This window comes from Rhagoletis pomonella, unplaced genomic scaffold (genome assembly GCF_013731165.1).
Source record: "Rhagoletis pomonella isolate Grant_MI unplaced genomic scaffold, Rhpom_1.0 Rhpom_scaffold_00007, whole genome shotgun sequence".
NCBI classification, from domain to species: Eukaryota; Metazoa; Arthropoda; class Insecta; order Diptera; family Tephritidae; genus Rhagoletis; species Rhagoletis pomonella.
This window is the reverse complement of record NW_023458561.1, coordinates 41190639-41216361: the sequence shown is the minus strand read 5'-3', so window position 1 is coordinate 41216361 and position 25723 is coordinate 41190639. Positions and strand designations below refer to the sequence as shown.

General features: G+C 33.2%; 2 protein-coding genes across 3 annotated transcripts in view; both read left to right on the top strand.

The window, feature by feature from the left end:
- Positions 1-708: 708 nt before the first annotated feature.
- Positions 709-21116, top strand: LOC118742839 (protein ABHD1). 2 transcript variants are annotated; one of them, XM_036475233.1, is made up of 8 exons: positions 709-793; positions 14347-14524; positions 14595-14764; positions 14836-15173; positions 15239-15325; positions 15401-15531; positions 17610-17775; positions 20628-21116. In XM_036475233.1, exons 2-8 carry the CDS (start codon positions 14420-14422, stop codon positions 20942-20944), a joined length of 1314 nt encoding a protein of 437 aa, XP_036331126.1. In that variant the 5' UTR covers positions 709-793; positions 14347-14419; the 3' UTR covers positions 20945-21116. The 2 variants fall into 2 exon arrangements, with proteins under 2 accessions (XP_036331126.1, XP_036331127.1); XM_036475234.1 differs by lacking the exon at positions 709-793 and adding an exon at positions 6467-6885.
- Positions 710-25723, top strand: part of LOC118743832 (phospholipase ABHD3-like) — a 27129-nt gene continuing 2115 nt past the window's right edge. Inside the window, exon 1 of the mRNA XM_036476595.1 lies at positions 710-793. The gene's annotated coding sequence lies outside the window, so the exon portion shown is untranslated. The remainder of the gene's footprint in view (positions 794-25723) is intronic.

Genomic DNA, 25723 nt, shown 5'->3' with positions numbered 1-25723 from the left:
TATGAAATACCACTGTGTGCCGTAAGTAGTTTGAAAATTTCAAAAAATGTGTCTGTTAAAAAATAAGATATTCGAGCAAACTAAATATCACGTGAAAGGACAAGAGATATTCTCTAAAACGCTTTGTATAATGAATGTAAATTAACCTCGAAAACAGGCCGAGCTTAAATTCTAAGTTCTAATTCGTATTTAGCGATCGAAAATCTATTAGAAATAGCTGGCCTCAACTCAATTAAAATGTCGATCTACATAGTATTTTATCGGCACAGCCTTAATTTTTACTGTCAATAGAAGTAGTTGGAGCTTGAGTCAGTTTGGTACTAATTGAAAATTAGCTGTCATTTGAAAAACTAGCATTTTGCCAACGAGTTTCAGATCGATATCACTAAGGACGTATATAATAGTCTTGGATATTTAAACACAAAATTGATCTACATACTTAAAATCACATAAGTTGTTGTATGAGAAGTCCATAAATGTGTATGATTTAAACGTATAACTGGACCACCCTCTATATACAGTCATGCGTACAAATACTAGTTGCCTAGTAATTTTGTAGGGGTTGAGAATAAACACAATAAGCTCATAGTGAGGGAGTGCGTGGCTGGGAGTTTTGGCAAGGTTTTGAAATAAACAAATCGACAAAAGAGCAGGTAAAAATCGTTTTAACAACCGCTAGTCAGTAATGTTGCGGCTTTTATTGAGCTCGGAACGCTGAATGGCAATTTGAAAGAGGCTCGCGCTTTTTCGATCTCTTATGTTCAGTGCATTGCGAATTTTTAGTTGAATTAAGGTGATTTCTTTTTCAAAAAGTAAAATAAGTATGTTTATGTGCAACTTTTTTTAATATGTGTTCGCATAAATACCTAATCGTATAAATAATTAAACAAATATTAAACAAAACACATAACTTACATAAGTACTAATCAATTTAGAGGTTAAAGTAAAAGGGCAGTGCCACCATATCAGTTAGAATATTTAAACATACATATATTTATAAATCGCGTAAAAAATCTACGAGTACAAAAAGTAGAAAGCATTGAATAAATTTTAAGAGTAAACCTTTCTTTGTTTCAAAAATAAATGGTATTGATTCTTTGTCGTCAGCTATTTATATACATATGTACATATATGTACACAAAAGATATGTATGTAAATGTTATCGATTTTTTGATGACCATTGTCATAATTTTTCGGCTGTTAACTTAAACTATCTGCACACTTGTAGTCCAATCATGGTTGAGTTATCGTCTCGCCCTGAAATTTCGAGCCGAGCACATGCATTTCAAGTGTCGTTATCGGCAAGTTATCGGCAATCGTAGAAGATGCTGAATCGGATAAGTACGACACTGTCGTCTGCTAATCGTTATGCACGCATTGTTAGTTTACATTTTATGGGAAAAATTTGTGAAAAGGTAAATATTTGCATTCAAGTTATACAAAAATGAGTATTTCTTGCATAAAATCTGGGGAGATTATTAAAAAGTGGATAGTGGAAGTGAGAGTCAATAAATGAGAGTTCTAACTATCAAATATGATAAAATTGTAAATAGGCTCTGCGGGCGTGCACAAAACATACTTCAGAAAAAAAAAGAATAGAGATTAATTAAAAATTATGTCTAGAATTGTGGCAGCACAGTTCATTTTTTTAAAATTGCAGGTTTTTCTAAAAATGTCGCGAGCATATCAACCAAAAAACGGGAAGTCCCTGCTCTAAACGAATTTTTAGACGCCAAATGAATTGAGATATCACGACCAAGGGTGCGAAAGGGTAGTCGTCATGTAATCGGTGAGTCATGATTGTGACGATGAAGCCACTATGATTGGATGACCAATGTGCAGAAAGCCTTATTCTAGCATGCAGATATATACAGAGTTGTTATTTTTTCCAAAGTAGATATTTAAATGTATGTATCTTAGGGTGCATCACTCTCCATACAAAAAAATCGGTACTGTTTTTCAATCGCAACTTTAAAATTTATTATTTTTTAAGACTTTCGCCAAAATATTTCCGAAAAATATTAGATAAGATTTACCTGTGTTGGACCTGTTGGAAAATACCTAAAAAATGCATTTTTTGGAAATAAAATTAGTTTAAAAAATTTTTTTTTTCTAAAAAATCTCCTCGGATAAAAGAAGAGCTTTGGCATAAAATGTGTGCATAAAAATGTTTAAAAAATTTAACAACGGAATCAAAATTGCACTGATAAGAGATAAAAACCTACATCACTTTGTAGAACATTTTAACCCTCCGCCCACCATTTCAGTTGGGCTCATATGAAACTTATAAAAAATAAGGGTAAAAAAACCCACTATGTTAACAGTTAAGGGAAATCTTCTAGGGAAATTGTGCGCTTCCGGAAATGTAGAACGACTGAAACAAAGCGTCAAATCTGGTGGCAATGAAGTAAAAAAAACCCAATACATACGGTAGCAAAAGTCATCGAAACAATCATCCGTTTCTGCATATATACCATTAATCGAGTCCAAAGACAAAGCTTTAATCTCAGCTGCTGTTACGTTAGCTCAACATCCACTTAGAGGCAAAGGATACCATCGAACTTTCTTAACTGCCGCATGGAAGATTTTTGGTGAGGATTTCATAGGGAATGAATAACAACCTACTTAATATGAATAAGGTACATCATTACTAGGCTTGGATAGTTCTTGAACTAAATGAACTAAAGAACTAGTTCATCTCAATGATCAAGTCATTGTAAAGTGCCTCATTTTTAAATAGTACTGCACTTTTAATGAGGCTGTTACCTGTCAAACAGTATGAGATACTGTTTTTGCCCTGACAAGTGAAGTAATGGTTTCCTTTTATCCGTGACAGCAAAGCTTAAGTTTTTCCATCGCTCGAGCAACATATCTTTATGATTAGCTTAATCATCGGCGATCACAAACAGATATATGATACATTTCAGATTAAAATTTGTCCAACTTTAAATTATGACGGGTGTGACACGTGACGGACGTGACCAACATAATCGGTTTTTTTTTCGAAAATAAAGGTATATAAATACTTACAAGCAATTCGCACGCACATATTCGCCTGTGCCATAGCATTACTTTCTTCAGCTTGCTTACACTGTCCAAGATGTGTTTTCCTTAAAAAAAACTATCTTGTGTATTTTGTGACGGGCGAGACATTAAAATATGCTTTGCTTCAATAAATAATCAAATATTTAATAGGTACTTGCCCGAAAAAACTAGAAAATTACACTATTACAATGCTGGCGAATTGTTCTCTCCATTGACCGTTTAAGCAATGCAAAAAAGACAATAGACTACGAAAGTCAGTTTTGTCAATTTTGTAGAAAATTAACCTCTCATATGAGTTTGTAAATGGTACAACCTCAAGTAAAAAAATATCTGATTTTGAGATAGATTTCGAAATTTTGGCTTTCAGTCTTGAAAGTTGGATATATTTAGGGCCGGTTACTCAATGAATAATACACTCAAATTCTTAAGTTTATTTTCGTTTCATTCGGTATCGATTACCGTGGTATGCGCCGTTTGTAAAAGTATTATATGAATTCAAATTACCAACGATTTTCTTTTGTATGTATCTAATATGTATGATAATAGTATGATAATTCATAAATTGAGCTAAATGAACTGAATGAACTAAATAACTAGTTTACTAAGGTGAGCGAACTACAACTGAACGGTTCACTCAAAAGAACTAAAGTGCCTAACACTAAACATTATTAAAATTCTACTACCTCTACCAATACATCGGTGCAGGCCGAAGCCAATACTAGAACAAAAACAAATAATTAGATGTATTTTTTTTTGCTTTTGGTACACAAATGTCAAATTTCAGGTATTCTTTCCTGAAGTAAGGGTAAGAAAAAACAATTACTCGATTTTGTATGCACTAACTATGGTGAAATTAAAAATTTAGACAATCAGGCCCAATCAACTGATGGAACATCACCTAGTTTCGGAAGATCCCATGCGGGGACCTTATAAAGGGTGTTTTTTTTTAGACATGTGGTTTTCAAGAACAAATAAAACGCATATAGTTTAATGTTGTGGCCAAGCATTTAGCTTTATTATAAAGATAAGGGTATGCCATTATGATTTAAAAATGATTTCGGGCAAGTGACCGCCGCGGCTGGCTCCAATAAATTCCAGCCAAGAGGCCCAATATTCGACCACTTTTTGCAGAAATTGTTGCCGCATGACAGCAATCACGTCAATCGTCTCGGGCTTATCTGCAATGTTAAATCGCACGATCTTGGAGGCCATACCACAGGCCCACAACACGACATAATGAGCTAACCAAAAGTTTCCTTCAAAAAATTGACTGTTGCGTTGGCTGTATGGCATGTAGCGCCGTCTTGTTGGAACCAAAGGTCGTCCACATCAACATCCTCCAATTCAAGCACGAAAAAGTCACTGTCCAATTGATTCAAATGTTGCGCGCGAAGGCGGATGGACTCATTCGGGTCTTCTTCGGTACTCTGCTCCACAGCAGCAATAGCATCTTCGGTGTGCTTTGTACGGCATCTCTGAGGATGCGCATTATCCACTAGAGTAAACATGGTGCGAAACCGATCCATGGTTGCTCGAATTACCGACTCTGCTGGCCGATTATGTCGACCGAATATTGGACGCAGCGCGCGATACGTCGCGCGAACCGAACAATTATTTTAGTAATAAATTTGCATGATTTGCAAACGTTATGCCGGAGTAAGTCTGTTCATTATGAAATGGCAAACAAAACTGAGTATAAATCAAGTAACAGCTGTTAAAAATCAACAACATAAAAAAATTGTTAAAAATCAACGGCATTTTGTAACCACTTGAAACTTGCACTTTTGTATACTAAAGTACAAGGGCTACAAGACTGCATTCCCGAAATTTTGTTTTAAATGTTATTCACTTATGCACTGCAGGTCATTAGGATAGCACACTCCTTTGTTGACTTGGGCCTTAAATTTGTATACAATTTTCAAATCGGATTTACACGTAGAATACATTTTTATAAAAAAAATTAATGCATATTAAACATACAAAAGGAAAACTATGCATACAGATGATTAAAAGGGTGTGCTATTCAAATGACTGGGAGTGTTTATTGAAAGACATTTTGAATATCGTGTAAAAATTTTTCTGTGAGAAACTAACATAGATGTATAACTAACTGTACATCTATTTTGGTACATATGTATGTATTCATGAACGATGCATTGATTTAAATTAGGTTTCATGCTTTTAAAGATTATCATCAAAATTTTGTGCATTCAATTTAAATAGCAATTATTCACCTTAACATGTCCGGTGAAATGTTAACAACAGTTGCTGCAGCTAAATTTTATCACTAGCATTAGCCGCACTAGTGTACTCGTAAATACGTCAACTATGTACTCAATTGTCGAATGGGCAATTGTTGGACTGCAAAAAAGAAAAATGGAACAAAAACTAAAAGGCCTTCACATTGAGTGCATATGTGCAGAATTTATTGCAATAAATAATAAATATGCAAATTTCTAGATGGGGTTTGACAATTGTCAAGCCAACGTGTATTCTTCCGTGTGCTTATTACGTTCCCGTTCAAGTTCAAAAATAATATTACTATGCTCAAGAGTGCCTTTGCACTTGACAAGATAACTAACTAACTACATATTAATATATACTGATATCTATATACATAGTTGTTTGCTAGAATATGTCATGAAATAAAGAGAATAATTTTGTACTTTGGCCCATTGAAGAATACGAAAATCTTTAAGTGTTGGTTGACAGCGTAGCGAAAACGTACATACAGTGACGAACAAAAGTATTGGCACAGTGAATTTTTCGCAATATATGCCAAGTTTTTTTGTTCTAATTTATTTTCGATAATTTTTTATAGAAATATAGTTCATTTTATACCAAACAACATAAAAATAACATTTCTAAACTTTGTGCAAAACTCAGAAAAATTCATTAAATTTGCACACTAATTTGTAGCTTTTTATTCAGATTTTTTAGAAAAATTCAATTTTACTATGACAAAATGTAAGCTTAAAGTTGCTAGAAAATCGCATTGACTTTTGGCAATTTTTTTAATGGAAGGTGTTGCTCATTTTCTCCATACAAAAAATAATTGTCGAATATACTTTGTTTAAAGAACTTGCGTGAAAAAAATTACCAAAAATCAACTAGCGACTTCAAACTTGCACTTTTTTTTACTAAATTTGAATGGGCTATAAAACTGCATACTTGGAATTTTTCTAAAAAATCTGAATAAAAAGTTGAAAACTAGTGTGCAAATGTAATGAATTTTCCTGAGTTTTGCACAAAGTTTACAGATTTTATTATTATGTTTTCTGGTGTAGAATGAACAATATTTTTATAAACAATTATCGAAAATAAATTAGAATAAAAAACTTAGCATATATTGCGAAAAACTCACTGTGCCAATACTTCTTTTCGGCACTGTATATGTGCACATAAGTTTGTATGTCAGTTTGTTGTAAATTCGACATGAAAATTAAAAATAAGATAAACCATGATAAAACCACAAGTTCAGTTGCGAGAGGTTTGCTTGTCAGCAAACATCGCTAGTAGCCAGTCCATCAATAAAACAGTCTGCTTGCGTTATACACCCGGCGGGTTTTTGTTCGTTTTATTATCTAATAGTTGTAGTGGCCGATGAAAAATATAGTGCAATTTACAGAAATTCATTGACAAAGAACAAGCTACAAAATTACAAAAGGAAAAACGAAAAACAAAAACAATATATGTAAAATGAATTAATGTACAATAATCACAAATCTTAAAAAAGTAATGTGACTCAGACTGAATTGTGTGTTGAGGTAATCAAGTGTGTAAATCAAAACGTACTTCAAGGCAAACACCGGCTAAAATCGAATTTATATTGTGTATTAGGTAATTTCAATCAAAACGAACTGAGACAAAATAAAATTGTGTTTAGTTAAGATTTGCACGCAATCGAGAATGGGAACATATGTATATAGTATAGTATGTAGTTAAGTGTTTCATGATACACTTGCATGAATGTAAGTGCTAATCTTAATAATGTGCAATAAAATAAAAAGTACTTATGTATGTATGTATGTATATATGTATGTACAACAGGGACAATGAAAATTTTCCCTAAGAATAGATACATTCAGTGTAGTTCATACTTACACTCCCCAATTTTGACAGAGGCCATTGTTGCATTAAGGACAATAAATACTACAAAATTTTGTATTAGTTTATGTGTAATTACTTTTCATTTAATGCGAATTTTTTTGCTAAAAAAGAAGAAATTTCTTATTGTACAAATGGTTCTTGTTTAATAAATACGATAACTAAAAAATTTAATATTAGGATGCGCCCACAGAAGTCAATGATATATAACATAGGACATAGACTTCCTTCGTTCTGAAGGCTGTGACATTCTCGCTTGCAAGATTTAAATATGGGATATTCCATGTGTAAGTGAACCTTTATGTCCAGTTATAAAGTAAATTGTTACACATGTACCGCTGGATAAATTATTACTCAAAATCCTAAATTGACGTAATTTGGGAGAAAAAATTCAATTATATTTATTTTATCTGTCCGCACCGATAATTAGTCAGGCTGGTGGGTTTAAGTAATATTTAAGCTCACCACCCAGCGAACGTCGTCTGTTAATATACCAGCGGTTTGACACCGGGTTGACTTCATTAGCTGCATAGGGACAAGGACTATAACCTAGTACTGAAAGCTGCATGTGGCAGAGCCTTAAATGTTTTGTATTTATTTTTTTTGTTTATTTGTATAAAATATAAAAAAATTTGGATAAATAAATAAGCTGTGAATGGTAAAATTAAAATTTTCAACAATATTTCGTGTGAAATAGGGGCAGGAATTAATGTTACTCATACGCCATATCGTACATAGCCGTACTCGTACAAGGCGTATGAGTAACATTTTTTTTGAATTTTTTTTCATTTGCAATGCAAACTTATATCGAAAATATCTTCAAAGCATTAAAGTCAACATAACTCAGGCCATTGAAAATTGGATCCCTACCCCAGTAATGGAAAACATACATTGACCTCTAATATACGGAATAAAGGTCTGCATCGGAATTCAGTTTGCTTCACTGTGAAGTTTTTTTCAAATATGTAAACTACTCATACTTTAACAAAGAGGGCATGGAAGGAAGAGAAGTGAAAATTTTGTGCACTGTATACCTGAAAAAAGTACTCAAACAAAATATGTTCCGAAAAAAAGAAAAACATAAACAAGCAGTACTATGGTGCTAAACTTCCACAAAAAATATGTTCCTTCACAAGTATTTTTTGAGTATTTTTGGAAGTTTTCGTTTAATAAATACTACATAATGTTAACAGACATGGAAAAACAATGTAGGGAATTATCAAGGCTAATACCCAGCTAGCCCAATGCCGAGCGAGAGACAAAAGGGATCCCACAGCAACACCTCGAAGGAGCGTTTTAAAATATGAGATGAATAAGCATTCCATATGGGTTATCTGCGGATGACCTGTTAAAGAAGAAACGTAATTTTTTACCAAACTGCTTCACCTTCCAAGGATGGTCATAGGACAATAACAAATTCGATATATCAAGAGCGCGTGCGTATTTGCGGTAGAGCTTTGGAATTTGGTTGAGTGATATATGAAGACAAACCCAAAGTTTCGAAGGGAAAATTACGTTATTGGAAAGGGGGGCGCCTATACAAAGATAAATATCGTCCACTAACTGCTGTTGTTGCAGCTAAAAACGATTCTGTGCTAGAAAGGATGCACATGAATCGGCATGTGATATACCGGGAGAAAGAGGGATCGTTGCGCACTAGCAAAAGTCAAATACAAATGATGTTGCAAAAAATAATTTCGGCAAAAATGTCATATTGCGTCGTCTCATGAATCGCACTAATATTTCCGGTGAAATAAAAGGAGATGTTTCGTTTTAATAATTAGAACAAAATTCAGTTTATTGATAATATAAGTATTATGTATATATATAAATTTATTTAAAGTGTCTGCTTTCATATACAAAATGATAAGTAATACATTTTCAATAAGTAATGACAGGTTAATTATTTATAGTTTTTTAAGGGAAAGTACATCTTTAAGGAACTAAATTATTTATATATGCATAGTTCATAGGAAATTAAAAATAGATAATACAACTTTCGATCGATTGCTAGAATCACACACAAATTTGGTTTTGAAATTTTTTTATATGTAAAGTGAATGTCATTAAACAAATTTTTGGTGTAATTATGTCATTGTATTATCATATTTACTATTTAATACTGTCGTTCGATCGGGAATCTGAGCACTATATACTATTAGGCACCAAGGAACACTCAAAAAGGAACTCCAATATGTATATACAATTACTTTTTTTTCGTTTTCCAAAGTGAAGTATGGGTTATTTATTAGTAAATTATTAAAATATTATGAAATTAATAACAAAGTCATTAATATTTGAACAATTTAATTTAATCGAAAGGACGTAGATTAACCCTTATCAAAATTTTAATTTTTGAATCAGTTTATAAAACTTTTAGGGTTTTATACCCCAATCAATTGTAGTGAAATAAAGTCCATATTTGCTGCGTCTAAGAATTCGTGTTGATTTTTAGTAATAGGTTAATTCTTGTATAATTGTATTTGGATAAATGTCTGATTGTTTTTGCAAGTGTACTTATTGTACCACTAGCAACAACTGTATTTTACTGCAATTTACCACAAGTATAGAACCCTAAAAGTTTTATAAACTGATTAAAAAGTTCAAATTTTGATAACGGTTAATCTTTGAATTAATTTAAAGTGTGGACTGTTCAAATATTTATGATTTTGTTATTAACTTCTTAATATTGTAATAATTTACTAATAAATAACACATACTTCAGTTTGGAAAACGAAAAAAGTCATTGTATATATGTATGTCTATTGGAGTTCTTTTTTTGGTTGTTATTGGGTGCCTAATACTATTGACTAAGGTTGTATGTACATACTTTTTTCTAAATAGAAAAAACTTAGGCTATTTGTACTTCAACTATTCAATCAAGCTTTCAACTTCATTGATAATATTATTTTCCCCAATATTATAATTCAAGAACATGATTTGGTCGACAATTATTGAATTTATCCCGATAGTACTCCTTTTTTCTGAAATTAAATTTCTGGCTAAAGAAAAAATTCGCTCTGATGGAGCGCTACTTGCAGGGGTACCTAACAGATGACAACTCACTTTATATAAAATGGGTAACTGTATTCTATGCATATTCCACCACTGCAGAACGTCAAAACTATCATTAAAGTGTACTTCCATGATCTGGTATTTTTGGACTTCATTTTCAACTCTGTCGCTGTTATTTAATAATGTGGTCTCTTCCAAAAAGTCGGACAGAAGTTCTGAATTTGAAAGCGATATTCCATGTGTAGAGATTATGTTGTCGCTTTCGGCTGAGTTGTTTAAAAATTTTCCCATTATTATTATACCCGAGCGCACTTGTGCACAAGGGTATATTAATTTTGTTCACATAACGGTTGTTTGTAACAGCCAAAACGAATCGAGATAGATATAGACAAATGTATACATAAATGATCAGGATAAAAAAAGAAATCGATTAAGCCATGTCTGTCTGTCCGTCCGTCTGTCCGTCTGTCCGTCTGTCCGTCTGTCCGTCTGTCCGTGTACACGATAACTCGAGCAAAAATTGAGATATCTCAACGAAATTTGGTATGTAGGTTTGCCTTAATCCAAGGTAGGTTGCTATTGAAAATGGGCGAAATCGGACTGTAACCACGCCCACTTCCCATATAACGGTAATTTCCAGAAATACGAAAACTGCGATATTTTAGTAACTACTGAAGATAAATCACTCAAAATTGGTATTTGCAATAATTTTTTGACAAAAAATAATAATATTATACATTTTTGGAAAATGGGCGTAGCCACGCCCACTTATGGTTACATGTGTATATCTTGGTAACCGCTGTACCAATTTCTACCAAACTTGGCACAGTTGTCGGCCTTCGTACAGCATACAAAATCGCCTAAAATTTTTAAAATCGGACGATAACCACGCCCACATCCCATATAACGGTAATTTAGAGAAATACAAAATCTTCGATAAATCAGTAAATATGGAAGCTAATTTATTCAAAATTGATGCTTGCAACAACTCTTTACCAAGAAATACGTTTGTGATAAATTTTTGGAAAATGGGCGTGGCACCGCCCACTTATGATCACATATATGTATCTCAGTAACCGTTCTACCAATTTGTACCAAACTCGGTGTGGTTATTGTGCTTGCCACATATAAGCAAACCGTTGAAAATTATTGAAATCGGACTAAAATAACGGCCGCTTCTCATATAACGGTAAATTTCAGAACTGCTTGAAACTTCAAAATTTCGAAATCTAAGGACTCTAATTTACTCAAAATTGATACGCCCCGGCTTACCATATAGCCGTACCTTTCGGTAAGGCGAAAAACATATATTTAATACGTGCGCCGGGTATTTAATGTTCGGCTCGGCCCGAACTTAGGCTTTCTTACTTGTTTTTAGTTCACTTTTTATCATAATTTTTTCTTCTTCAGAGAATTGTTTTAATTTGTTTGTTGGTGGAAAAAGGAAAAATGCTATTTTATGCAAAATGTTAATATTTTTTTCAACAATCGCACTTAAGTAGTGGCTCAATTTTTTCTTTAAAACGTTTAATGATATCAGTGTCCTCGTTATTAATAGTACACATTTTTTTTTAAACGATGAACATATATTAGTACCCAGTGCATTGTTGCATAGTTTTCACCCTCTAATTTTTTAGAGGATTCTTCAAATGCACTCAAAATCTTTACAATGGCCTTCAAGTAACTCAAATTAAGATTGTGGATTCTGTGCATTTCGTTATTTTGCTGAAGAATTGATGTTATATCACCCCAATTCTTTTCAATTGAACTCATAAGATAAAATATGGTGTTCCAACGAGTTGGGGAAAAACTTTTTAATGTAGAATGCAGCTTCGAATTAATTCCTGATTTCTTAAAATATTTAACGAGTTTAGTACATATTTTGCTGAGTTCAAAGACTTCTGGCGTTTCTTTCGTTGATTTTTCCACTGTATTATTTAACAAATGGTTTATGCAAAAAATATGGTTGCTTGAACAAAACGCTGACACCATATTGGTGCCTCTGTCAGTTACGATAATAACTTTGTCATTAAGTTCGCAACTGAAGTCTTGCATAATTTTCAATACTTTCATTTTAATGTTGATACCTGTAAAAAATTTTTAAACATACGTATTAAATTCATATATTTTTACTTGTATTTGTGTATTTATATTTATATTTTTATTTGTATTTGTGTATTTATATTTATTTTTATATTTATATTTATATTTATATTTATATTTATATTTATATTTATGTTTATATTTATATTTATATTTATATTTATATTTACACCTATGCTTAGATATATTTAAATATTTTCTCACCAGTACTTTTGTCACCTTCCATTGATTTAAGCCCAAGAAGTCTGCTTTTTAATACACCATCCCGAACAAAGTGAACAGTCACGGCTAAATAATTTTTTTTCAGATAGGTATCTGTCCATAAATCCGTGGTTATCCCTAACCCGTTGTTGTTAACCTCACTAAGTTCCCTTTTTACCTGACTAAAATGTTTATCATAAAGTTTTTTTTACATTTCGGGACAGTGTTGTTGGGTGAGGCAACAAATGCTCCAAATTGACGTGTTCACCATATTTTGCACCAACTGCGATCAAAAATGATGCGAATTTATGCAGTCCCGAATCAGATATAATTTTAAAAGATCTGCAGTTCTCAATTGCCCACTGTGTTACAACGCGTACACATTTTTTTTTGGACTCGTTATCTACTTGTATTTCTACATGTCTATCTCTATCTGGACTAGAAATGAGATAGCATTTGTGCTTCAACAAATTTGACGTGCTTTTGTCGTTGAGTTTTAGAACGCTGTTACACCTTTTGCATGCCACTATATTGTCGATTTCTTGTCCGTCTTCATTTTGAATTCCTGCGTAAAACTCCCACACCCTGCTTCTACCTTGCCTTTGTACCAATTTATATTCTCCGTTTGAAATTTTTGTTTTAATTTGCGCATTGGTGGGATTTTGGATGGTAGGCGTTTCAGTTTCCATTGCTGATGCTAAATTTAATGGTGTTAGCTTAATAACACAGGTTTAGAAAAAAAGTGTATGCATATTAAACCAAACCTATATATCCCTATGTTATTTGACACGCTGAATGCGAATCCGAAACCCGTCAGCCTCCACCACGTCAATTTGTGGTCAGTTGAAGGCCAAGTAGGGAAAAATTCATTGAATAAACCTGGAAGTTCGATAAATTCGTATAGATAACCTTCAGGAATCAAGGGACCCCCATATTCGAATTCAGCGACAACTAAAACAAAAAAAAACATTATTTTAATTGAATAAATTTTTTGTCCTATTTGACCCTCAACTGACCTCGAACCTGACACTATGGAGGTTAACGAACCTCTGATTAGGGTTCTAAAACCCACATATATGAATTTTCAGGTTTATTCAATGCATTTTTCCCTGCTTGACGTTCAACTGACCACGAACCTGACGTGATAGAGGCTAACGGACCTCGGATTCGCATTCAGCCTGTCGAATAACATAGGGTTTGGTTTAATATGCATACACTTTTTTTGTAAACCTGTGTTATTTTTATCAATATTCGTTTATAATTAAAACATTTTTCTTTTATATTTTACTCACTTCTTTAAGATAATTTTTTTGCGGATCACACGAACGAGAGTTCAAATAATACACAATGCAAAATGTTAGCTAGTTGCGCGAAACAATAAAATAAGCCCCCTTTCTTCAACGAATCAAATTCGACAATGAAAATAAAATTTATGAATTTTCTTAACATTATGTTAAATGATAACATTTTGAAAGAAAAAACTTCATAAGTATTCGTATACTTCCTATGAAGTTTTCAAATACTGCTGAATTCAATCAATATACTCAAGTGTTTTGGAAAAGCGGAACAGTGTTTTATGTAGCAGAGCACTGTTGAGTAACATTGCTCAGTTATTCAAATTTATGATGTTCTCTTTTTTTTCTTCCTATCTTTTTTAGTACTCTAAAATTTATGTTCCATTTACTCATGTACACATGTGAAGAGTATTTCTGCTGGTATATTTGCAGACCTTTAATACGGAATATATAATAACTCACATATAGCTTATTTTATTCCATTTCAACATCAATGCGACCTTAATGGAATAGAATAATTTAATAAATAAAACATTATCGCTAACAAGGCTTTTTGGTAATGTTTTTTTATTTTCATTAGATCCGAACACTCTGCAAAACTAATTTTGAGACCAACACTCGCAGAGAGTTTCGAAGGACTGAACAAACGCGTTATGTACGACTCTATGTTTTACTACCTCTCGAATATGCCACGCTGGCATGTAGTGGCATTTGCGTTCGGTGCTTACGTTGTCTACTACTTTATAGAGGTAGTTAAGGTAAGTGTTCCAGTACTTATAAAACGTTTAAATCGTGTACTTACAAATGAAATCTGGACTCTCTTTACAGCGTCCGATACTTGCCTGCACGGATGGTGCATTCAAAGAGTTTCTTCAGCAAAACATTCCAACACTAGAAATGAAATTTTGGCCCACATTCTGGTGTGTGGAGAGTAGAGCACAAACGATTTTTGCGAGCTTACTACGATCGCAAATTATACCCAACATAAATTATAGAAGGTAGTGCACTTCGACATAGCTTTGAAATATCATATACCCATATGTAATTAACGATAATATAAAAAAATTAGAGAAATTTTCCCACTAAAAGATGGTGGTGAAGTCGCTTTGGATTGGTTGGATAGAGGTTGTCATGCTAATGCGCCCTGCATTATTATCCTACCGGGTCTGACAGGAGAATCCCAAGCAGAATACATCAAATGCCTTGTCATGGCGGCCAATGGTGCAGGCATGCGTGTAGTCGTATTCAACAACCGTGGCTTAGGTGGCATTGAACTCAAAACCCCGCGTCTTTATTGCGCCTCTAATTGTGAAGACCTCTCGGAAATTGTACATCATGTGCGCAAAATTATTCCCGCGCATTGTAAGTTAGGCGCTACTGGAATTTCAATGGGTGGCTTGATTTTAGGTAATCCTTATTCTTATTTACATAGTTCATTGCAGGCTTTGTATATAGACTGTATATTTTTCTAGGCAATTACCTGGTACGTAAAAGTGAGGAGGCGCACTCTTGTTTAACGGCTGCAAAAATCATTTCGGCTCCTTGGGATGTTCATAAAGGTATGTATGTATTTGAAGTTGTTTTTTTTTTTTAATGTGGTAAATTGATTATATGCCTTAAAACTTTTGTTTCAGGAACTATTAGTATAGAGAAGCCTATATTAAATAGTTTATTGGGTCGTCACTTGACCTATAGCCTTTGTCGCACTCTCGACAACTGTAAGATTTACAAGGATCAGGATATTGATTTGGATCGTATAATGTCGGTAAGTGGGGAAGGAAAAAGTGTGTATTTGAGTTATACTAATTTTTAAGTAGGCATTAGAGCTCCACCACAAATACTACTTCCCATGCAAAAACACATACATATTTAAACCAGCAGGAGCCGAACATTAAATTCCCGACGCAAGTACTCAATGTAGTTTTTACCATGATACAAAAAAGAAGGTAGTTTCAATAAACAACTTTTGACGGATAATACAATTTTTTGAAGTTACATAAGTTGTGAGTGTTATCAACGGCCTTGCCACTTTGATAATATTAAAACAATAAATCGGAGTATTTTCCTTCCCATATGTATACCAATGTAATAATATTTCGATGGCTGAGTGGAAGATCGACCTATCTCGGCACCCAGTTCGAAAACGCCCTATCTCAGAAAACTTTTAAAGAACGCCCTACTTCAGAATTTTTATTGAAAAACAATCTATTTCAGAATTTTATTGAAAAACACTCTATCTCAGAATTTTGTTGAAGAACATCCTATCTCAGAACTCGGTTCAAAAACGCCCTATCTCAAACGAAAATACATTGAAAATAAGCTGATATAGGGCGTTTCTGAATCGGCAGCTGAGATAGGGCGTTATTCAACCCAATTCTCAGGTAGGGTGTTTTCCAATCAAAATCTGAAGTAGGGCGTTCTTGAAAAGTTTTCTAAGATAAAGCGTTATTGAAAAATTTTCTGAGATAGGGCGTTTTCGAACTGGCTGCCGAGATAGGTCGATCTTCCACTCAGCCATCGATATGAAGTAATCTAGATATGGAAGACCGAACTGATATTATATAATCTGTGCTACAAACAAACTTAAGATGGATCTCATTATTTAAAAAAAAAACTGTTTTAATTTGATTCTAAGATATCTGTGCTTAGAACCGCTTGAAACACAAAAAGTTGACCGCGAAATAAGACGCATAAAAAACTTAAGCGAAGAAAGACGCGTAAACTCATTTTCGTGGTCGACCATTGTTGCGGGTGTAACAGTATGTAAATTCCCCAAGGGGTTTTTGAGGAATGTTGCTGAAGTGACACTCCTTGGCCAAGTATGAATCTAACTTTGTTACGCGTATTTTATCATCAATTTTTTCACGCCTACTTTTTCCACGTCAAAACACTAACACACCTTTACTCGTGTCTAGCGACGGTATAGGAAATACTATAAACACTGTGCCGCAATCTGCTACATAGTTGCCTTCAATTAAGTTCTTTTAAGCATTCCGGTTCGGCACTTTCTGAACTTTCTAGGTCTTCAGCCCCGCCTCTCCTTTCACTCTTCGCACAAATGACTCAGAACAAGTAATTTTTAGCAAAAAAAAACCGACTTCAACTCTCATATAAAAAAAAATATATATATATATCTCATGATCCACTGATCGGATCTTAACCAGATTAGTATGGGACCATCTCTGAGATTTCCGATGCAAAAAGAATTATCGGTTGACGTGGTCCAAAGTTATGCGGTAACATACATAAAAAAAAAATATTCCGACGATCAGTTCCTCCTCCTTTTTTGAAAGCCGGTTAAAAATCCGCTAGCTGAGCTGTTTTTCTTCCCGAAAGGTTAGAATTTTTCCTCAGTATAGTAACCACTTTATGGGCCTTATTACGAAACTTTTTTATAACTTAAGGCGAAATTAGTCAACTACGTAGCGTAAACGTACGTTGACGCTGACACGATCTACCTTATGGGATTTGCGTGTTAATGAAAACTCACCACCGCATGACGGTGACGGTGCCGTTGCTTCTCGCTCTCGCAAATTTGATATGTGACTAATTTCGCCTTTAAACTTGCAACCCATAGAGTGGGATTACAGCTTTTCGCATTCCAGTTTAGTGCTCATATTTATTAAACATACATACTTACATACATATTCGCTACTGAAATGTAAAAAGGTGCCAAGTCCATTTTTATTCAAAATTTAGTTTTTGGTGCAGAATGACAGGTAATACGAAACTACATAAATTTTTCGTCTTTCCTGAACAATTTCAAAAAAATGGACTTGGCACCGTTTTATCCTTAGTTGACGATGTACTTACATACATACATATAATTGATTTATTTTTCAGTCTAAAACAATAAAGGAATTTGACGCACACTTCACCTCTAAACAGTTTGGCTATGCGCATGTTGACGATTATTATAGCGACGCAACGTTACACAACAAACTACATTACATATCGGTGCCTTTGTTGTGTCTCAGTGCCGCCGATGATCCATTCCAACCATTAGACGGTGAGATTAAACAAAAAAAAAAATCACTTTTTTTTATTTTTTTTCAGGTTTTTGATGGAAGCTGTTCTAAAGTTAGTTGCAGCTTTTTTGGCAAATATTCCATTGAACTCACTCACTGGTAAACACAGAAAAAGTCAGTTAAATATATTTCTCTCTACACATAGCCATGGTAACTAAGTATAACCAAATCATGTGTTGAGAGAAACATGGTATTTAGTTGACATTACTAAACGCTTTTCTCAGTGTAGTCAAACTCCAAGAGGATTATTTATGCTCCACAGTTTTTTCAGAAAGGGTTAAAGCTTTGACTTTTTAATCAAAAGTTAAATAATTTTACATAAAATATTATGCATTTTCTCTGGCACAGTAATCGAAAGTTAGAATTTAAAATTTTAGTCATTCATAACGGTTTAAGTACTCATACTACATATACCAGAATAGTTTTAAGACACTTTGCAGCAGTGATGGGCACTGGCCTGCCCGCGGGCAAGGGTCTTTTAAGCTCATTTATGGCCAACCCTAAAAGATACCAGATTGTCTCGAATTTGGCCACCAAGCCACTGTGCGATATTTGAACAATCTAGTTGGACAAAAGTACTAAAAAAAAAAATGCCCCGAATTCTATTATTTTTACATATGTGATAAAAAAGTAACCCACTTTTATGAAAATGAACACAAAACAAAATAAAAGATAACAGTTGATATATGTATTTGCGATGAAATATTTCAAATATTTTCATTAGAAGAAAAAAAAATTAATAACAATTCTTAGTACCATGATAAAAACATAACGAGGTAAAACCATTGAGTGGCAGTCTGACGTTTGCCAACAATATAATTTTAAAATCAAAACTCAAACTCACACACACATTCTCATTTTCAATCTCAAACAACAACAATTGTGAACAATTAATTTTTTTTATTTTCAATTTTATATGATTTTAAAATGTTGGCAAACGTCAGAAAAAAATTATGGCCGACGAAATGAGAGAATGAATTTACCTTGTAATGTTTTTATCATGCTTAGTACAATTGAATTTACTTTTTGGGCATTTCAGTTGTTATCCACGTGATTTTTTGAGGCATCCAAGTGATTTGTGACCAAATATTAACAAACCACTTCATAATTTTCTCTGATAAGCGTTGTCGTTTGTTCTCAATAACTTCAGATAAGTGAGTATTTAATCACCTCATGAAATATTTTTGTTGTTATGAAAACAAGATTAATTCTAAATAGATATACAGCGTTATTCAAGTTTGGAATTACATTTGGCTTAAAACTGGGTGTATCAGTTATACAAATGGAAGGAAAAACCTTGCGCATGTTGGCGCACTTTAAAAATATTCGTGCTTAAATGGAGATGGCTCTACAAATATCAAATAAGACTTTATTTGATATATGGGTTAAACCCCCAAGTTTGATTAGATTTGATGCATTATTAGCATATGTTTTAGAAATATAAGATGACCCTACACTACCAGTCTTTCAGTCTTTCAATCAAAGCAAATATTCGGACTTTTTGCTTCAGAGTTCAAAACAAACAAGTGGAACTAATCGGCAAGACATTGTGAGCGCTTTATGTCTAGGCTGTCAAGGGCACCTTAAATTTTCTATTGTGGTCACAGTGTATCCTTCAACCACAAATATTAGTAGTTGTGTAAGGATGTTTTTATTAATTAGACATATGCTTCTTATTTATGATAAAATGTTCTGTTAGAGTGATCTTCGTTTCAGACACTTGAAACAAGTATGTAAATTAAAATTTGTTTATGTAGGTATTCAATCCCATAACTTTACTGGCTCAGTTTTCATACTTGAAATTATATTCGCTGCCAAATCTTGTAAAACCGGATCACCCAAAGGTGTATTATTAGCAATAAGCATAGAAAACGACAAAATCAGATCATCACCAATACAATTTTTTTCCACCGAAATACCACTGTGCGCCGGCACAAGACAAATTGGCGGAAAATATGGTGGAATAATACCAAATATGGTCGATTTAATAATCAAATATAACGATTGTTAAAGCCGTTTCACAAGTTCCAGTCGTTTCACAAGTTTTTTGTGTTGCATTGTTGCATACCAGCCGTTTCAGTTCAATATGAATTGTAGTTTAAAAATTTTCTTATTTACATACTATTCTATTCTATTATGAAATAAAGCACGAACTCAAATATTGCAGCCGGAGCGCTTTGCTTGCATTTGAAGCAATATAAATCTACAGCGGAAAGGATGTAATCGAGCAATCGAGCGGTTTATAGACTGTATCTATAAAAACTCGTATACACTTTACTTTTGCGACCGGCTGTCGGTTAACCGGCGACCGGAACGTGGGAAACCGTACTTATTTACTATTTTAAGTCATGCGCTTTAAATACGTAATTAAGAATATTGAACAATTAAGCTCTTAATTGATCTCAATTTATCATACAATAACTCGATTGTTAAATTGCGCAGTCAATATTTAAGCGCGCATGTGTGGGTTGAACCAGATTCGCTGAATAAGTAAAATTAAAGTAACTAAAAACACGCCCGCTAGATAAAAAATTTGATAGAAAAGAGATTTGAGGCATGTCGCAACATAGTATTATAGGGAAGTTTTCAAAAAAGCGACAATCAAAATACATACGAGATTGGAAAAAAGTAGAAGTTGTAAAAGTTGAACTTGTAAAATAACAATTAAAGAATGCAGCTGAGGCAAAAATATAAAAATTATATATTTTTAGCCGAATATATATGTATAAAAAATTTTACTATGCTTGAACAAAATAATATCTAATACAGAAACTTTGAATTATATTAATACGATTTCCATTAATTTTTGTCTTTTCTTGGTAACTCAAATTAGCCATTCCTATCAAAGCCGCCGAAGAGAGTACTCACGTGGCAATCGTTGTGACCGCACGTGGAGGACATATTGGCTTCCTCGAAGGTTGGTGGCCATCACTAAAAGAACAATATATGGGCCGACTTTTCGCTGAATTCTTTACGAAAGCACTATTCGATGAAGATGGCCATTTCGAACGTACCAGCAGTGAGCTGTTTCAACGCTTTATAGCTAAAAATATATCACCACTAGAATCAGCAACACCAACCGCAGTTTCGAAAGCTAACACACCGTTATTAAGCACCGAAGAGTTGTTGGAAAACTTCAGAGAAATGTAGTTGGAACATAGGCTGTTCATCAAAGAGTTTGATAGTGCCACTTCGGCAAGAACAAATTTGCGGGATCATAGTGTTTGTAGTCCTCGTGAAACTGGCAAGTGATATGAAACATAAGAGTGGATTTTTCACACTTCAACGATTATGTGCAATAAAATAAATGTGATCAACAAAATGGGAAATCGATTCTAAAATTACATATCAGTGGACTTTTGGCTAAATAATTTACTTACTTCGCTTTAGTAGTTGTTGTGTGTGGACCTCCTACTGGTCTTTCGAAGAAAAATTTCTATGTTAAGATATGTAGATGTGAGTCTCGCGGTTAAAAAAAATATTATTCGCCTGTAGAAAGTAATAAATTATTTTCTCAAAAGTCCTTAGATATATACATACATACCTAAAGAGTAAATGTAAAGATAAATAAAAGATATTTATTTATTTTTGAGAATAGAAAAAATTCCCAGGGGTTATGCAATAATAAATTGAAAATAACTGTTAAACCGTTAGCCCCTGTTAAAAATTAGTAATAATAGGCAATTTAACTTGTTTCAACTCTAAAAAAAAATTCAAATTACTCAATAATTTATATTTTACCTAAAAGGCAGAATGTGCATTTCTATGCAGTTGAGTATAATAGGACGTTTATGCTGAAAGATAAATGTTCATTTAGCTCTAAATGTACATTTACCAATACAAAAGTTCTCTACCTAAGTGCAAAAAAATGCAACTAAATGATACTTAATGAAAAAAGTGGAATCATTGCTGAAAATATAAAATAATGAAAATGGCAATATAAAATAAGGACGCGACATTTTAACAAGTTCTCCTATTTTTCTTTTGTTTGCTTAATATTTATTATTTTTTTATATAAAGCTCACTATCTTATCAAAATCATGTAGTTCAAAATGGCTATCTTTTTACAAGGTTTATGAAAAATCGACAAATTTCAACGAATATTTATTCATCAAAATCTCACAGTTTTTATTCAAAATTTTTAAAATAATTCTAGGTATGCCCATTCGATAGTAGTATACATAATAAAGTGCAAGTTTATTGACGGTGTTACGCATTTTTTTACAAAAGTATCTTCGACAATATTTTTGTATGTAGAAAATGAGCAACACCATAAAAAAAAATTTCCAGAAATCAATGGTAAGTCCTGGTACTTAAACCTTGCATTTGCTACACTAAAATTTAATACGCTACAAAACTCTATACTCAAGAGGTTTCTAAGAGATCTAATTAAGAAGTTGGAAATTTTGTTTAAACTCTGTCCAATTTTTGTACAAAGTTTGAAACTCGGACTTACATGGTCCCTATTTATATGTATTTTCGCCACTGTACATACAGAGTTACTAACAGACGATTATCTAGTTGCCTTTCGGTCATCGTTGATTGATACTTCATTATTACTTTAGGTTTACATATAAGTAGAATATCCTGATTTTCGAGTAATTATGAAATGAGATTAACCATACAAAATTCGTCCCTCGCTAATCTGCAATTATAAAATAATCTAAGATTAAATCAATAACTTTTCGTTGTCCAACCTAGTTTTATTGATTATTTTGCGAAGAACAGGAATAATGACAAATGTAGAAGTAAACAAAAATGGACGCTAGCAAGGAAAAGAGGTTTGTTAAGGTATTTTTAAACGAATATTAAGTTAAAATATATTGAAATTGCTTAATATAGCAGAAAAAAGTGGGCACGGTGCCACAGAGAAGGGACTTAACTTTTCCTTGAGAATGAGCACAACGAATTTGACAGCTAATAATCTGAGATTTGCCTGTGTAAGCGGGGTGATTAAAAAACGGGCTTTGATTGAGATTATATTTATATGTAAACCTACTTTTATATTATTCAAGCAAATCTGGCTCAATTTGTGTTTGGTTTGTTTTATCATTAATTTAGCCAATTTTAATTGGTAGCATGGACAAATGAATACATACACAAACAAATTTGGGGTCATGGACACAAAGTGCAATTTATAAATACATAATAAATTAAATTATTTGTTCAACATTTTTTCCCCTTTTTGGGCAGTTTTCTTCCCCGTCCGAATTTATCGGATAGATACCGAGCTGAATAAACGGCCGGAACTCGACTTTTTATTAAAAATGTACATTTGTTGAATGCGGCAGTATGAACACGCTTCGAAAAATCAATGTTCGAAATTGCTAAATGAGCATTTAAAGTTCAGCATGAACGCTTTAGAATATTATTATTGAATACACTTTATTAATAACAACGATGCTTCAAATATTTAATACAAAAAACGTAATTTAATGTTTGGAAAATAACAACGATTACTAATAATGAGAAAAAACGATAAAAATCATTATTGTTTTAGTGGGATAGAATTGGATATACATACATATGTACTTTACATAATCATTATACATAAAAAAACGAATGTACCTAAATTCAGGTTAGTCTCAAACTTAATTTAGTAAATAGTCAACTATTCGGAGTAATGCATACTTACGTATGTACATGTACCTTATTCTTCGTAAAACAAGCTGGAATTAAATTCTTTTAAGAAAAAATTGTAATAATAAGTTCTAAAAGACGCTTTAGGCAATAAATAAATATTTAATATGCTTTAAATATATTTTCAAACATGTTTATTATTGACTTATTGTTTCAAAGTTCATTCGTTTAGTCAAAAATATCACTACTTTGATTTTAGCATTCTCTTATTTTCTAAGATAAGCTCGATATTTGCTCGTTTCTGGATTATCCACAGAACATCGAGACGGAAAAGGGAAAAGAAAAATGGTTTTATTCTGAAAACGGTGTCGTAAGTGTCCTATTATTGTATGTGGTAAACTTTTAACGGCTAAAACTATGCTAAGGGGTTTCGCAAGGCACCAAAAAAGTCATATTATGAATTTTCATAGTCTTAACAAATAGTTAGTTGTAGTTTTAAGTCTTCTTGACCATTTATGTAAGTTTTTGAAGTTTTCGATATACAACAATACGACACTTACGACACCGTTGTGTACATATATGACTTGATTTCGGGCTCCTGCTTAATTTTGCCTTATAAAAATGGTCAGTGAAAAAAATTCAATATCGCCGAAATTAACTTATGAGTCATTTAATTTAGGCGCAAATTTACAATTATTACATAAAGTTATGACACCATATTTATCGTGAAATCAAGTACAAAATCTGACACTCATACCAACCTTATGTATATCGGCTGCTGAGTGGAAGATCGACCTATTTTGACAGCCCTATCTGAAACAACTTTTCAAGAACGCCCTATTTCAGAATTTTATTGAAAAACACCCTATCTCAGAATTTGTTTGAGAACGCCCTATCTCACGTCAAAATGTAGTGAAAATGTGCTGATACAGGGCGTTTTAGAAACGAATTCTGAAATAGGGGGTTCTTAAACAGTTTTTTGAGATAGAGCGTTTTCGCGCTAGCTGCCGGGATAGGTCGATCTTCCATGGCAACCAAATCAGGGATGTTCTATCTTCTGGTGGAACTACCGACTTCCGGTTTTTTTAATTAGACATACTTACATGTTTTCACTACAGATTCGGATTGTTAGGATAAAAATACTTACGTGTTTAAAACTTTTTTCTCGGAAGTACCTTTTTCAGCCGCTAAATGACCTTCGAACTTTAAATCGTCCTGGACTCCTTAAATGAGTGAAAATTAAATAAAAACCAAGTCAGATTTTGAGGACGAAAGTGACGGAAACTTTTATCTGAAATGGACTTTCGATTAAAATAATTCACTATCGGTCGAAATCGGACCAATAAATAGAGCATTCCCGACTTGACAATTCATATTCCCAAGAAGGGACAACTCGTTATAATTGTGGCGAAAGTGCGCAACAGGGGCGTGCCTTCTCTTTTGACCTAGTACGTTTTTTGATTTCATGAAAAGAGAAGGCACGCCCCTGTTGCGCTCTTTCGCCACAATTATAACGAGTTGTCCCTTCTTGTTATCTACGTTCTTTGGTACCGAAATATTTATTTTTCTAATAAAAGCGCACATATGGGTGTTTCCATCGGAAGCTCTACCGCGACAAAAAAAAAATAAAAGTTATATATCTAACGTATTTATGGGCCAATTTGTCTGCTTCTTTAAATATATACTGGCTATATAAGTAGAAACACTTTTGCGTAAAATGGTTTGCTAGGTGGCGCCAAGATTGAGATATTTCGAAAACCCATTGCCCGATTGGTTCGGTGGTATGTATGTAGTTGAAACATAATAAATCATAGATTTCCAAAAAATTTGTCCTGAATTGGCGCTAAAGTCAAGCTGTATGGTATATTCGACATAAACTGCAAGGTTTATTTGCGTTAAAAATTCATTTAAGTGCAATTGAAATAAGTTGCATTAATTCTGAAAACTCTAAAAACAACTAGAATTCCTCCAAATCATATTAAAACAAGTTTCATGAAAAGAGCCATCCACAATTCGCGGTGTTTTGCGATTTTGTAAGAAACGCAAAAATCAACTTCCATTTTTTGGTCACGTAGTGACACTCTCTTTACTTGTTTAAATTTAAGGACCATGTTGTTCGATTGTTTTCATTTTTCGGTTAAATATAGATCTCATTGAAGCGTACGACTGTCACGTATGCGACGTATGGAAATACCCATATGCCAAAATATGGGAATGTAGGAACCAATAGAGCTTTAGCCAATAGAGCTTTTTTTAGCCGATATCATAAAAATTTGTAATGTAATTTTTTTACATGAAATAAATATCAAGGGCTTATATTCAAACTCTCTATCTGTGATATTAGAACCC

Excerpts from the sequence above, each read along its gene's own strand:
- LOC118742839 (XM_036475233.1), top strand. The coding sequence starts at position 14,420 with ATGTACGACTCTATGTTTTACTACCTCTCGAATATGCCACGCTGGCAT. Across the intron at positions 14,765-14,835 it reads CCCAACATAAATTATAGAAG|AGAAATTTTCCCACTAAAAG; the intron begins GTAGTGCACTTC and ends TAAAAAAATTAG. Across the intron at positions 15,174-15,238 it reads AATGGGTGGCTTGATTTTAG|GCAATTACCTGGTACGTAAA; the intron begins GTAATCCTTATT and ends ATATTTTTCTAG.